This window comes from Mastomys coucha, unplaced genomic scaffold (assembly GCF_008632895.1).
Source record: "Mastomys coucha isolate ucsf_1 unplaced genomic scaffold, UCSF_Mcou_1 pScaffold17, whole genome shotgun sequence".
In the NCBI taxonomy this organism is placed as follows: domain Eukaryota; kingdom Metazoa; phylum Chordata; class Mammalia; order Rodentia; family Muridae; genus Mastomys; species Mastomys coucha.
The window spans coordinates 21244527-21259895 of record NW_022196899.1 but is presented as its reverse complement, the minus strand read 5'-3'; the positions used below and the strand labels follow the sequence as shown (position 1 = coordinate 21259895).

Genomic DNA, 15369 nt, shown 5'->3' with positions numbered 1-15369 from the left:
AGCCTGGCCAGGGAGGGGCAGTAAGACAGTTCAAGGCTGCAAACGGAGTTCAAGGCCAGTCTGTACAACTTCGTGAAACCCTGCTTTAACTTTTGAAAAAGACTGTGACTAGAAGCCTGGGGATGTAACCTGTAAAGTGCTTGCCCATATTGTGTGAGGCCTTGGGTTCAATTCTGAGTAGAAGGAAAGAAGGAAGGACGGGAAGCGGGGGGAGGTGAAAGACAGAAGGGGAAGGAAGGGAGGAGAAAAGAAAATATTTTAAACAATAGGGTGGTTTTTGTTTTTGTTTTGTTTTGTTTTTGTCTCTTTGTTTTATTAAAAGACAGGACTTTGGAGATTTGGAGATGGCTCAGTCAATACTGTGTTGCTGTGTCAACATTAGAAGCTGAGCCCTAATCCCCACACCCCTGTAGGGGTACAATGCACACCTGTGCCCACTGGTCACTGGGCAGGAGACAGGTGTAGCAGTGCACACCTGTGCCCACTGGTCACTGGGCAGGAGACAGGTGCAGCAGTGCACACCTGTGCCCACTGGTCACTGGGCAGGAGACAGGTGCAGCAGTGCACACCTGTGCCCACTGGTCACTGGGCAGCAGACAGATTTCTGCAGTCCATTGGCATGCCAGCATGGCTGAATTGGCAAGCTGGTAGCAACTGATTAAGGTAGACGCCCCATGCCTTACCTCTGGCTTCCGTAGGTAGGCCTCCTTACCTTTCAAACATACTAGCAAATGTTCATCTCTGCACGTGTGTGTGTGTGTGTGTGTGTGTGTGCATCCACAAACACACCTGCATGTGCATGTAATGCATTCATAACCCAAGGTAGAATCTTGATTTAAAACCTCAAAGCTCCAGTTCTCTAGAACTATGAAGGAATTAAAGGAACGCTATAGCTGCACTTAGATTCCCTTATAATGGAGCTAAAAAGGGGGTAGGGGGAAATCCAATTCCACTCAGAAGATACCAGTGTGGGTCTGCTGCCTTACATTGTATTAAAGAAACCTGGAGCTGTCCCGGATGCCTGAGTCCACTGTCCATAGCCAAAGAGGGAGAAAACCAGAGAAATGATGATGGTGAGAGCAGGACCCTGGGCATGAGGAGTGGCTCTCTCCTGCTCCAGGCTGGAGCACGTGGGACAGACTGCGGGCTGTGTTGCTCTGTAAGCACACATCAGCCGTCTATGGAGTGTGCTGGCTCATCTTGAGGACTCGGGGTTCTGGACAGGCAGCCTCCAGGGATCATTCCGGATCTCTCACAGTCTGCGACTTTGAAATAAAAATGACATTTCTTCTGACACATTATTCAGACGTGAGAGCTTCTGAGATCTCAGGAGGGAACATTATGTGAAAGCCAGGGGGAAAGGAGGAGAGTTTGTTTGTTTTGCTTCTGAAGGGATGCGTGTCTCTTTCCGTGTTTGATGCCACTGTCGTGTCACTAAGTTACATCACATAGCTGAGGTACAGTGTCAGCCCATGACACAGCACATGCTAGGAGCCTTACTCATGTGACGAGCACATGTCAACTCACAGATCCCCAGATCTCTCTAACCACTTTCTTTTTATTTATTTTTTTTGTGTTCAACCTCTTTAGAGCAAAACTTTTCTTTACCCAATATTCAATCTGTCATATCAAACCGACAAAAATTTTCATGTTGACTCTCTGGGCAAACAAACAATTTTTCACTATATTATTGAATACATAAGGGACATATCTCCAGTTTATTTGAAAAATAAGAGGAGGAAGAAGAGGAGGAAGAAAAGGAACAAAAATATTTAAAATATTTTCCCTACATAATGATCAGAAAGAAGAGACAGCCTATGGAATAGCCATGAATTTTTGCCCCACTATTCAACAAGCAATCTAGAATGTAGAAAAAATATAGAAAATAAATTGATCCATGTAATCAATAAGTGGAACCATAAGCTGAATTGGCAGCCTCCAAAAGAAAAAAATAGGTAAGTGATAACTATTTTAAAATAAACACAGCATCCTTAGCCATTGGGGAACCGTGAATTTAGACTGTAGCTGGGATTGCATCTCGTGCCGCTCAGAGTAGCTCTCATCAAGCAGCGACTGCTGTGAGGGTGTCAACTGGGGCGGCCACCACAGAGATCAGTGTGGAGTCTTTCCCTGGCTTCAACCAGAATCACGCTATGGCCCAGCTGTGCCACCCCCAGGTATAAACCTGAACAGCCTGGGGTCAGCAGAGAGATACCCACGTGCATACTGCTGCCCTATCCACAACTGGTAGTCATGAAGTTGGCCCAGACGCCCATCAACAGATGCATGGATGAAAAAGCATAGTGCATGTACACAACGGAATTTTATCCCACTGTAAAGAAAAACGCAGTCATAGCCATTGCAAGAACGGATAGAGCTGACAGTCATTATTCTAAGGCAAAGTAAGCCAGATCCACAAAGAGAGATGCCTCATGTTTTCTTTCATATGTGGAATCTAGAATTCAAATTAAATGTATGTGCATATATAGATGATATTTTCTTGGCCAGGTGATACATTCTTGTAATCCCACTAAGCAAGATTCTGATGCAGGGAGATCTTGAATTTGAGTCAGCCTGCTCTATATAGTCAAACACTGCCTTTAAAAGTTAAAAACAAAGGCCAGAGAAAGGGGTCAGCAGACAGCGTTAGTTCTAACTCTTCCAGGGAATCTGAGTTTGGTTCCCACCACTCATAACCAGGCAGCTCACGATTACCTGTAACTCCAGCTCGAGGATGCGTGCGAGCGCGCGCGCGCACACACACACACACACACACACACACACACACACACACACACGTACTAATACTTTGAGTTTAAGAGCCATGTGTGTGTGTGTGCACACGTGTGTGTAATATTTTAAGCTGTAAATACCCAGTATTGCTCCCTAAAATACCTACACTATAAAACGAAAAACAAATACAGTATCCCTTTCCTCTCTTACGTTGTAGAGTAATGCCACAAGTAGAAAAAGAGGCTGGGACATCAGGGATAGTCTACAATCAGAGCTTCTTTGACAAGATCATTATCTATTTATCTTCTGAAGACGGCCTCCTCTTAAATGTCCACGTTCATAAACTCAAAGCATTACTTCAGGTATTCATCATTCAAACTCGCTTCCCGGGATCCATTTACTGTAAGTTACAGTAAAGCTAGAGGGAGAGAAATAGAACGCGTCCTTTGCTCTACTAACAGAGACTACAGGGACCTAGACTCTGTTATATATTCATTCACCCCACTGAAGTGGCAGGGAAGACTTTCCCTGCTATGGAATCCCTTTGTAAATTTCGTATACTTTGTAAACTTTGAGCAGTTTGTAAACTTCCTAAACCCTCAAGTCAGGAAAGTGGCTCAGACATCTGGAGTTCAACAGCAGCAGCAATGAGAGCTGCGCCTCAGAAGGGCGGGGCCCACGCAGAGGCTTCTCTCCCATTGGATAGTTCTGCCCACCTTCAGGGCAGCACCTCCCCCATAGATTCGCTGATTCGTATGCCAGTTCTCTTTTACAAATACTCTCCTGGCCATGCTCAGAAGTGTGATGTGTCAACTTTCCTGATGGCTTTTTAATCCGGTCAAGTTGGCAACCAAGATGAAGCATCATAGGGTAATCAGAAGATAGAACCCAGAGGACTCAGCGGCGGTTACCATGGAGATACGGGAGGTACACACAGATGCAAAAGAATCGTGAGAGATGAAACTGAATGACTGAATTTAATGAGTCACAGTCTTAACAGGGTAGAACGCTTAGTGTCAAATATCTCATCATTAATAACAAGCCATTGTGAGTACCAAAGAAAAAGAAGAGGCTGGCACATCTAGCCAAAGGAGTCCCGAAACACTCCAGCCTTACATAGTCCATACAAATGGTCCTTGCCCTTGAACTCACAATTCCACGGTCTCTAAAGGCTTCAATTTAAGTCAGTATTAGCTAATGATTTATGCATCTATTTCTTTTCCTGTTCTTTGACAATGCCTGACAAAAGCGCCTTACGGAAGGAAGGTTACTTCGGGCTCACAGTTTAAGGGTATGAAGGGGAAGTCACAGCCGCAGTGGGAGGTGGTTGGGCCTCACTGTGCCTGCGGTCAGGAAGTAGAGAGACGAATGTCACTGCTCAGCTCTTGCTGTCCTTTTTATACAGTGCACAGAGGGTGGGTCTTCCCATCTCAGCTAACCCAATCTGGATACTTCCTTGCAGACCCGCGCAGACGACTGTACGTGGGCCGATTCTAGATCTTTAAGAGTCTCAATACTCACCACCACATTACATCTGCGTTTCCCTTCTCCCATGACAAAGAGCTCAGCTAAGGACTCAAAGGTGGCCAGATCCCACGGATCCTTGCCAATATGCATGCTCCTTGACCACTTGCTACACAAAGCACCTCCTCTTAATGTCTCGCATCAGCCCCATGGTTCCTCCCAGACTCTTCACCCTTACTGGACTCGCCCCTTAGGATGTGGCCTTCTCAGCACCTCAGGTGTTCAGCCTCACACCTCCATTTCTAGAACTCTTCCTATTCTAATGAGCCATCCAATTGACTATTTCCTGGACACTTCCCCTAGGTGTTCACAGGCACATCAACTGATCCCCAGAGGGCTTTAGGTGGGGACTCCTCTCAGGTGGCACTGGGTTTGACCAGAGGTCACTCTCCAAGACTCTTTACACCTCAGCTCAGCTACCAAATCCTGACATCTGCAATCGAAAGGTTCTTCCTTGCCCCCTCCTCTCAGCGCTGATTGCTAGCTTAGGTTTTGTACTCTGTCTTCTCCCACGCTAGTGTGTTTCCTTTAGCTGGGTTCTAAAATGATCTCTATCAAGTTCCAATCTGCTTTAATCATTCCCTGGCTTTATATCTGTGGAGGTTTGAATGTGAATGGCTCCCATAGGCTCACAGAGTTGCATACTTAGTCCCAAGTGAATGGCACTATCAGAAAGGATTAGAAGGTGTGGTCTTTTTTTGGAGGAAGTATGTCACTCAGGGTAGCCTTTGAGGTTTCATTCCAAACTCAGTCTCTCTCTCTCTCCCTCTCTCTCCTTCCCTCCCTTCCTCTCTCTCCCTCCCTCCCTCTCTCTCTCTCTGTCTCTCTCCCTCTCCCTCTCTCTCTCCCTCTTTCCCTCTCTCCTTCCCTCCCTCTCCCTCCCTCTCTCTATCTCCCTCTCCCTCTCTCTCCCTCCCTCCCTCTCTCCCTCCCTCCCTGTCTTTCCCTCCCTTCCCTCTCTCTCCTTCTCCCTCTCTCTGTCTCTGTCCCTCTCTCTCTGTCTCTCTCTCTGTCTCTCTCTCCCTCCCTCTCTCTCTCCCTCCCTCCCTCTATCCTTCCTTCTCTATCTCTCTCTCCCTCCCTCCCTCTCTCTCCCTCCCTCCCTCCCTCCCTTTCTCCCTTCCTCTTTCTCTCTGTCTCTCTCCCTCCCTCCCTCCCTCCCTCCCTCCATCTCTCCCTCTGTCTCTCTCTCTGTCCCTCTCTCTGTCTCTCTGTCTCTCTCTGTCTCTCTGTCTCTCTCTCTCTCCCTGATGCCGGTGGATTCGGGTGTGGAACTCTCAGCTCCTTCTCCAGCTCCACGTCTGCCTGCAGGCCACCATGCTTCTTGCCATGGTGATAATGCACTAAACCTCTGAAACTGTAGGCCAGCTCTGATTCAATGCTTTCTTTCATTAGGTTGCTGTGGTCAGGGTGTCTCCTCACAGCCATAGAGCACTGACTGAGACAGCATCCCTCTATGCCATCCCTCCGTGCTCAGGCTGCTGTCCAAACCTCAGTCCTGATGGTCTGATGCATCCAGCCCTTCTTTGAATCTGGGAGTTTCTTGGAGGCAGCGGTTGTCTCTGCTAATCTCTCTACAAGTCTTGAGCGTTTTTTTCTTTTTAAATTTTATATGTTAATACAAAAATACATACACATCCTATGAACCCTCTGCTACCCCCCTCTACCTCCTCCCAGACCCCCTCCCAATTTCATTTCCCCTCCCTTTCTTCCTCGTCCTCCCTCAGTCTATTTAGTGAAGCCTTATGCACTTGGCTACTGGGCTGTTCTCTGGAGTTTGGGTAACCTCCCATAGGCAACACCTTTGAAGAAAACCGACTCTCCCTCCCCCTGTAGCCGTCAGCTACCAGTGGCTCCTCCGCTAGGGGTGGGAGCCCTGTGAGCACCTCTCATCCATGCTGGAATGTTGACTGGCTGGACCTTGTGTCTGGCTTCGTCTTAGTCAAGAAAGCAGAGCTGCTGTGGGTTCAGGAGTGCCTCAGTCCTGTCCTGGGTAGGAAACACTGTTTTCTGGTGCTCTCTGACATTTGCCTCTTACGAGCTTTCCACGCCCGCTTCTCTGACATCCCTTAGACTTGAGTGGAAATGGATGTGACAGTTCTTCCATTTGGGGCTGAGCCTGTGAGTTGCTTTTCCTACCTGCCATTTCTGAATCAAGCAGACCATGCTTGGTTCAGTCCTAGCTAACGCTGCGCTCCATTCAGATGCCCAGTGCAGTGTTAACATGCCTTCATGTTTTGCATCCTGCTAGGCTTCATACTTTGATGGCAGAGGCCATGACCAATTCAACTCTGATTTAGAACTGATTTCTCACTCCTAGGATAATATCTAGTTTAAAAACTAATTTTTAAAAAGATCCTACTTTGAGAGATTGTCAATTGAAGTAATAATCTCTTCTACTGATTTTTTTCTCATCCGGACCTTAGTTCTGAAAACATTATTGACAACCCATTGATATTACAAATAATAGAGTTGTCCCTCATCTGACCTGAGTTGCAAATTCTTGTGTTCAAACTACTGTACAACAAAAATCTGGGAGAAGTACTGTCACCTTAGTTGGGGACTTGAGTAACATGGATTATTTAATCCAAGGGCAGCCTTAGAACCAATCCCCTGGAGTGCCAAGGGATGGATACATGTTAAACACTTCAAGTTGGGGGCTACAGAGATTCCTCTGTGGTTAAGACCAATGGCTGCTATTCCAGATACCCAGGTTGATTCCCAGCACCAATATGGCAGCTCACAATTGTCTGTACCTCCAGTGTCAGGGGCTCCAGACATGGCCTCAACAGGAGCTCTGTACACATGCTGTATGCATGCAAGCAAAGCACACATGTGCATAAAATATTTTTGAAACTTTTCAAGCTGTATGGAGTGGTATATGCTGCAATGCCAGGACCTGAGGGCTGAGACAACCTGGACTACATTTTTGAGGCCAGCCTGGGACAGGCTTTATCTAAGGGAGGAGGAAAGGGGAAGAAGTGGGGAAGGAAGGAAGTCAAAAGAGTCAAACTAAAACATCACCAACAGAAGTTCAAGAAAACACCCAAGTAAAATGGCAAGATTTATTGATAAGGATCCCAATCCTTTCTTGGCTGTATATGTTCTCAAAGTCTTGAAAACTGGCAATCCAACAGGGCGAGTGGCTCCTTGTAATTATTCCTCTACAGTTGGGTCAGCAAACCTATGGTTTCTAAAAGTTATTTTATTGTATGCATGTACATGTTTCTCTGTGTGCCTGTGTGAAAGAAGGTCAGAGGGCATTAGGTGTCGTCCCCAGGAACATCAGCTTTTAAGACAAGGTTTCTCACTGGCCTTGAAGCTGATCCTGAAGTCCTAACCCTCCTGCCTTTACCTCCCAAGGGCTAAGTGACAGGGGTGCATGGCCATGCCTGCCTACATTTGTTCTGTAAAGAAATTAAAATATTAGAAGGCTATCAAATTAATATTCATGGGCCCATCCACTCAAATAACACAGTTTATCTCGCCACACTTGTTTGACTTTGAGCAAAAGCCTTACTCTGCATAGTCTTTAATATCGTTTTTTTCCTTTTAAGGAAGAAGTGTGTGCCCGGATGCTCTCCCTTGGCACACTTGGCAGAAAAATGTAATCTAAAGACTTAGTGAGAATAATCTTGAGGCATATTGTCAAAAGGATCGTCACTTCATGCAATTTTTACTTGAACTTTCACATCAGCGTTTCTTACTCCACCTTTTCGTTTCCAAAGGGCATGGTAGTTAGTTATACCAGTGAGGTCAAGGAAATGGTTAAGATGGACGGTAGCTTAAAACAGCTGCGGCACAAAGCAGCCTACAACTGAGATGAAGCAAATCTCCCCAGAAGGCTGCAAACAACTCTTTCTCTGCATGCATGTGTTTACGTTTGTGCCTTCACCTGTGTGCGTGTCCGCATGTGTGCATGTGTGTGTGTGTATGTAGAGACCAAAGAGCATCTGTCCGTGTCATTCCCACATACTTACATGTTGTTTCATGAGACAGGGTCTTTCACTATCCTGGAATTCATCAAGTAGTACAGGCTGGCTGGCTGGCTGGCAGCTGTAGACGTCTACCTGTCTCTGCCTTTCCAGCTCCGTAGTGACCAAGTACCACTGTACACAGTTTTTTGTCTTCATGTGAATTATAGAGATTGAACACGTGTCCTCACGATTGCAAGCAAGCACTTACCAACCGAGCTATCTCTACAACACCTAAACAGTTCTACTTAAAATGTAAAATAATTGGTTTGCTGTGGCTGAGGCAGTCTTGTTACGCAGGCCAGAACCAAGCCTTTTACACAGAATGTAGCCCAGGGTAGCCTCAAATATGGTGAGATCTTGCTTCTGCCTCCTCAATCCTGAGTTCACAGGCTTGCCCTACCACAACCACCTCAAAACACAGAATCGTACTGTCAGTGTTCTGGATGGACTTGAACTAGACATTTAAACCGTTTAATGATTCAATGGTTTTTTTTTTGTTTTGTTTTGTTTTGTTTTTTTTTTTTTTTTTTTTTTTTTTTTTTTTTTTTTTTTTTTTTTGCAGAAGAGTTCATTGCAGGTCTCCTCTGTCCAGGGGTGTGTGCGAGGTCACTTCCAGTTCACACAGGCATTCAGGGTTCTGCCTGCCATTCCAATCTGGAGGGCGGTGTGTCGTGCCTGCCATGTTGGCTAGTCTTCTCCTATGATGGGGGAAACTAATAGGAACCACATGGGGATATTAGGTTTATCATTGGGACAATCACAGTACATTCCATTTCCCAAGCGCCTACTATGTCCTTGGCACTATTTTCTAAACCAGGAGTTGACAAATTATAGCCCATGTACCAAAGCAAACCAACTGCCTTTTGGGAAATTAGGAATCTAAAGCTAAAAATAGCAGTAGTTGTTATTATTGTTGTTTTTGTTGTTGTTTCTGATTACGTTAAAGAAAGTTAACACTCAAATTTAATTTTGGGGCCAGAGTCGTATACTAGGTAAAGATTGTTGCCAAGTCTACTGCCCTGAGTTCAATCCCAAGCTTCACTTGATAGGAGAGAACCAACTCTCCAAAGTTGTCCTCTGACCTCTACACACACATAGTGGCGTGTCTGTGCACATAGTGGCGTGTCTGTGCACCTCCACATGTACACTAAATAAATGTAAAATGCATACTTAATTTTCAACTCTCCTTTTAAATTTTAAAGGCATATTTCATCAAATATTAAGACACTGGACACTAAAAGAGAGGTCCTCCCCAATCGTCGGGGTCCAGTATATCTACTTTGCTGCTTATGTGTGCTCATTATTACAAAAATCCAAGACATGCTCCTAGTCTTTGTAACTTTGGCACACTGCTCAACAAAAAGATTTCTTACAGTTCTTAAACGGTTGGAGGAAAAGAATCTACATTTCGTGACATTTGTACATTCCATCATTCACGATGTCCACAGACAAAGTCCTGTTAGAAGACAGTCATCCCGTGCCTGAGGCTGCTCTCCCCCTGTGGTGGCAGAGCTGAGCATCAGGAACAGAGATGACGTACCAGTTAAACTTCAAATATGCATCGTCTGGCTCCTTGCAGAGAATGTATTGGTCCTTCCTTTAAACACTTCACAAACAAAAAATGACAATCTACTTTCAAGCAAGAGAGATACGCAATATACCTAATTTATAAGATAAAATAGTGTATTTAAGGGTGGTTGTCAAAACAAAAAAAAAAGGGGGGGCGAGAAACGCAAGACAGGAGCACGGGGTCAAAAGGATAGCAGGCTGCAATATTAAATTTCATTTTGATGTATTCTCAGAGATAGCTAACATCTCACTTAAGCCCTACGACAATCATATTTTCAGTCTAAACACAATTTGCCTGTTACAGGGAAATTACTATGGCTACGCAATCAAGAAAAATCTCCAGGAAGGACTGTAAGCAGAAAGCTTTCCAGTCAAGGAGTAGTGCTTGTCTGCAGAGCTGCTTTGGCCATTATAACGGCTGTGTGGAGAAGACGATGCTCTGTGCCCTTGTGTATGGATGGGAATGAATACACAAGCATGTCTAGGTGCCTGGGTGTGTATGTACATACAAGCATGTCTGTGTGTATATGAGTGTGTATGTATGCATGCGTGTTTGTGTGTGCATGTGTGCATGCATGTGTGTTTGTGTGTTCATGTGTGTGTTTACGTTTGTGTTTGTGTGTATGTATGTGTCGGTGTGTGAGCGTGTGCGTGCGCATGCTCCCACATGAGCACATGCTTGGAAACAGAACAGAGATCACCTTAAGTGTCTATCTCTCACTGAACTGGAAGTTCCCTGCTTTAGCTAGGCTTGGAGGCCTGTAAGCCTTAGGATCCATTAGTCTCTACCCAACACTGCCAGGGTTAGAGACACCTGCAGTCTTGGCTGGCATTTGACATGGATGTTGGGGATTTGAACTCAGGCCTTCATGGCTGCAGAGCGATTGTTACCCATTGAGCAGATCCCCGGCCCTTCACTGGCACCTTGGCCCCAGGCAGATTGAGATCTAATTGTTCCTCTAACCTTTCCCATCTGGATATCTGGGCCACTTTAAGGAAACCAGAATCAGATCCCCCTGTGCTTCAGCTTTCCTCCTTTGGAAAGTGGAGGGGGGCCCTGTCCTCATCCACTGAGGAATGACATCGTTTCTAATGTGAGCAAAAGAAGCCAGCCTGGTCCTGGAGAAGGGGCTCGAGAAATGCTCGCTTCCTCCCTTCACTTCTAATCAAATCTTAGTTCTTGGCTCCCAATTAAAGATTTCCGAGAGTTCCCCTTAATCTCCTGTTAGTGTTTGAAAAGCCTCAAGCCAAACCAGTCCAGACAAAACAAACAGCAAATGACCAGGAGAAATATTCAGTGCCAAGATCCCCACTTCCTCACAGCCCCTGCCCAAAGGCAATGGCCCGCCTGTGCCGTCTCCCGCCAGAGGCTTTATTGCACACGTATTTCTTCTTTATACCTTTCTGATACCCCCTTCACCGCATCCACCAATATGCCTCTCTCTGCTGATGCCTCTTAAATCCAAGCGCTTCCATGGTACTGTTATTTGGGCCATCCTTCAGTGGTTCCTGGGACATAAAAACAGCTAGATTAAATGTCAGGAGCGACACTTGATAAACTGTACAAATAAATATTTCTCTTCTCCCCCCTCCCTAGGTTCCAAAGAATCCACAATCAATCTGAAGCTGTGTTCCTCTTAAACTGGCCTTATTTTGAAATATTTACAAAGTAATTTTGTTCTTTAAACTTTCCACCTCCCGTGTTCTTGGGAAATAAAATGGGAATGATCGTACATTTTGATCCTTTCATTGACATTTAAAAATGTCCATATTATGATGTAGAAATTGAAATACTGGTTGTTGCCATAGAAACATGAAAATTAACACTATACACATATCCGAATGGTTTGTTTTCATTTTTCCTGTTCCACTGAAGGCAATCCCATAGCATATAAATTAGGGGACATTTCTCTCGGTTTTTCTTTATTGCTACCACCAAAGGAGACACCAAATCTTCACGACACAATGAAAACATGGAACTGTGGTCTGTGTTGGGCAGCATCCTCCTCCACACGGGGTTTCTCTGTTCATTCTTGTTTTTGATCTAATATCTGCTTAAGAACTAAGGATGTCCCTTCATTGGTAGAATGCTTTACCTATAGCATGGTGAGGCATGGGTTTGATCCCTGGCACTCCATAAACCTGGGTGTGAAGGTGACACCTGAGATTCTGGCACACTGCGGGTAGAGGCAGGAGGATCAGAAGTTTAAGGCCATCTCTCCCACATAGTGAATTTGAGGTTAGCCTGGGCTATGATGAGACCCTGTCTTAAAAATCCAATCAACAGACCTGCAAGACAGCTCAGCCAGTAAAGAGACGTGGAGCAAGCCTGACAGCTGGACCTCAATCCCTGGGCCCCACACAGTGGACGGAGAGAGGCAACTCCTCCATGCAGTCGTAGCATCTTCCACGTGTGCACTGTTTTAACTGCCCGCTGACGCAGACACAGAAATCGTTTTTAAAGGTACAAGACAAAACAAATCCAACCTTACAAACAACCAAAAACCAGTTCGTAGTTAGAAAAGAACCTTGGATACACCTTAGGGCAAGTTCTCAATAAAGCTCAGAGATCTGTGTGGCCATTGTACGCTCATTCCCAAGAAGGCACTCCCACGTGGCTATGGGCCAACTACAATAGCGACAGACACTCTTTCTTAGATGGATCAGAAAGGTGCTCCCTAGATTCTCTAGTCCTGGCCTTGTGTCTGTGGCTCTCCACAGCTCGGTGCGGTGGGGTTGAGTCACGGAGCAAGTTTAGCACCATCAGCATGCCTGGGAAGCGGTACAACCTGAGAATAGTGAGGTCTCGGGGAGCTCATCCCGTGAGGATGCTGCTACCCATTACAGGCAGAACACACAGGTGTTCTGAATCAGAAATGCGACCGACAGGGCTTTGGAATCAACAGGGAAGCTTCCTCCTCTTCCGTTTTAGGACAGACTTCAATTTCCTCGTGGTCAAAAGAGGGATCATCAGAATTGCTAATTCAGTCTTGCTGAAAGAATCAATGGGATTCAATGGACAACAGAAAAGCCCAGTGCAGCTTGGATTCTCTAAACAGCCAGGGCTGCGATCAATTCTGTTGATGTGATTTCTAGTCGCAGAACCCATTTGATGGGGGAGAGAGAGAACCGACTTCACAGCGAGGTCCCATGACCTCACACAGGCACTGCGGCGCATGCGTGCCTCCACACATCACACAGACGCATCATGTAAGAGTTCAAGGCTTTGGGCTTCATTCCACACATTTAGTACCTGTCTTCAAACATCAGTCAGTATGGATTCCACTTATTTGAAAATGGACAAATTTAGAGTAAACATTTTAGACATAACACTTCAGACATAAGACATAAACACCTTCATTTTGCAAATGTCATATCTGTGACTGTGAGAGGCTTCGTGACTTCCTCAAGGGCACAGGGCTGAAACATTGCTATCTAGCAATCCAGTGCACGTCTCCCAGTTCCTGGATCTTCAATCAACACACTATTATCTGCCCCGTAATGGAATAATAAGATTTCTAGCCACGGTCTGGTGATCGCACACGTAGTATAATGTCCGAGTTAATAACATTTGAGCTTTTCCCTCAGTATGGGGCACCCTGCTTATTCATGCACCGACATCTTGCTTTCTTTTTTATTTATGTCCCACTCTGTGCAGAAACAATTTAAGGTGACCCTCAGACGTTTTACCAACAAGCCAGATCTCTGGCTGCTACCACGCCCTCAAAGACATAGACAGTCCAGGACTTGCTTTCTAGAACTGAGGGAAGAAAATCTGGGGGGCAACGTGCACAATTTGAGAACCCTGAACATTATCCAGTTTCCGTGGAATTATGTGAAATAGCTCAACAGTGTATGTCTTAGGTTAGCCAGAACCCCACTCACAATGTTAAGAACTGCAATTGGGTATCAAAAGGTTAGTGTTTGCCATTCTGTTCACAAAGAAAAGAACAGGCGTTTTACTGTGCCCTTGTCTGGGAGAGATAAAAGGGTTAATTCTTCACCACTGTGTGCCAAAAAAATGTCTAGTTTACAGACTGGAACGAATATGGCACCTTCGTTTTAAACAGCCAGTTTCCAGTTTTGTGTGGCTGTAATGATTCCTGAGCTAGTGACGGGCCGGGGCAGGAGAATGGGCTTGGTTTCTTACTTTGAATGTGGACATATGGGCTGTGGGAAGGAAACTATTTAAGATGGGGCTTAGGGAGAGGGGGGGAAAGTCGCCTTTCCCCAGATGAGATTTTTCCAGGATGTCGTCATAGAATCTCCAAAACCTCCGCGGAACAGTAGATGGCTCTCATTGGCTGTATGCAAATGATGTGCGAGCACCGGTTTCCTGGCAGAGGAAAACTTACCACCGGAGCAAAGATCCAGTCCAAGCCTGGCTCTCTACAAACCTGAAAGAAGAGAGTCATTCTTGACAGGGCAGTTTCAGTCTTTGACATGCCAGGAAGTAATTCCATAATGTCACTCAGGCTGAGGTCTCACCAGTCCTAAGACAAGAAGACACAAGTGCAGTGTGTAAGATTTAAGTTTTCGCAGACTTTAATACCAAGAGCAAAAACTATGGGAGGAGCCCGAATTACACCGAACATTGACACTAGTAATTAAACCCAGCGTAAGGGAAGAAAAGGCTCTGCCAGGAAACTGCAGGCACAACCTGAAGCCCATTCCCTCCCCCATTTTACAGGCAGGGGTCCTCGCCATGCTTCAGATGTGGCACCCAGATAAGGCTCCGTGGGGGTACCTCCAAAACTTAGCCCATCCTGGAGGCAGAGAGAGGCCTTTCTGAGGTTTGATGACCCGGATGTTTCAATGTGTTTCATTTTCTCCAAGAGCAGGCAGGTGAGAAAGGTCAAGAGACTTAGGTTAAAAGCTGGGAAATGGACTGGGGCCCCACAATATGACATCATTTTCTTGCAATGCAATGAAGCAATGACAATTCCATGGAGCAAGAAAAAAAAAATCAAAACACTAGCTAGAGAAGTTGCTGTGGGGCAGCCAGCCACGGCAAGTCCCAGAATCTGCAGAGGAAGTTGCCTGCCTAGCTCAGCTTTTGTCTCTTTGTTAATATCCTTGGAGAGAGCACCCCAGAAGAGAGGGTACCAAGGATTGGTGTGGGGAGCTAAAAGAGAACATGAGGGAGAGGGAGGGTTGGGGGAGAAGGAGAGGGGGAAGATGGGAGACACTGGGAGGGGAGAGTCTGGGGAGGGAATGGTAGAGGACTCTTCCTAGACCTAGATCGGGGTCCACTACTATTTACTGACTGTCTTGTGGCTGGCCCAAGGGGAAGGAGGAGGATTTAAACCGGTTTCGGTGTCCCACTACGAATCCTGGTGCAGAGCTACATCTACCCTTTTCTGGCTCAAACAACTGTCTTGTGACTCCGTTGCAGTGACTTTTCTGGAGTTAGGCACAGAAAAGCCTATTTATTCGCCTGGACGGAGAGGGTCCAGGTGAATAGGTCCAGCAGACCAAAGACACGGAACCGTACCAGTCTGGGTTCTCTAGAGTCACAGAACTTATGGTAGTCTCTATGTAGTAAAGGAATTTATGGATGACTTAC

The 15369-nt window shown here is 45.8% G+C and overlaps 1 protein-coding gene and 1 non-coding gene across 2 annotated transcripts in view; one reads left to right on the top strand and one right to left on the bottom strand.

Moving 5' to 3' along the window:
• The window catches only part of Tmem212 (transmembrane protein 212), a 30324-nt gene extending 18788 nt beyond the window's left edge, over positions 1 to 11536 (top strand). Inside the window, exon 4 of the mRNA XM_031376256.1 lies at positions 11401 to 11536. Within this exon, the coding sequence (XP_031232116.1) occupies positions 11401 to 11427 (27 nt within the window). The 3' untranslated portion in view covers positions 11428 to 11536. The remainder of the gene's footprint in view (positions 1 to 11400) is intronic.
• Positions 9437 to 9600, bottom strand: LOC116095154. The gene has a single exon (XR_004120478.1). It is a non-coding gene; the product is annotated as a small nucleolar RNA SNORA81 (small nucleolar RNA).
• Positions 11537 to 15369: the final 3833 nt, after the last annotated feature.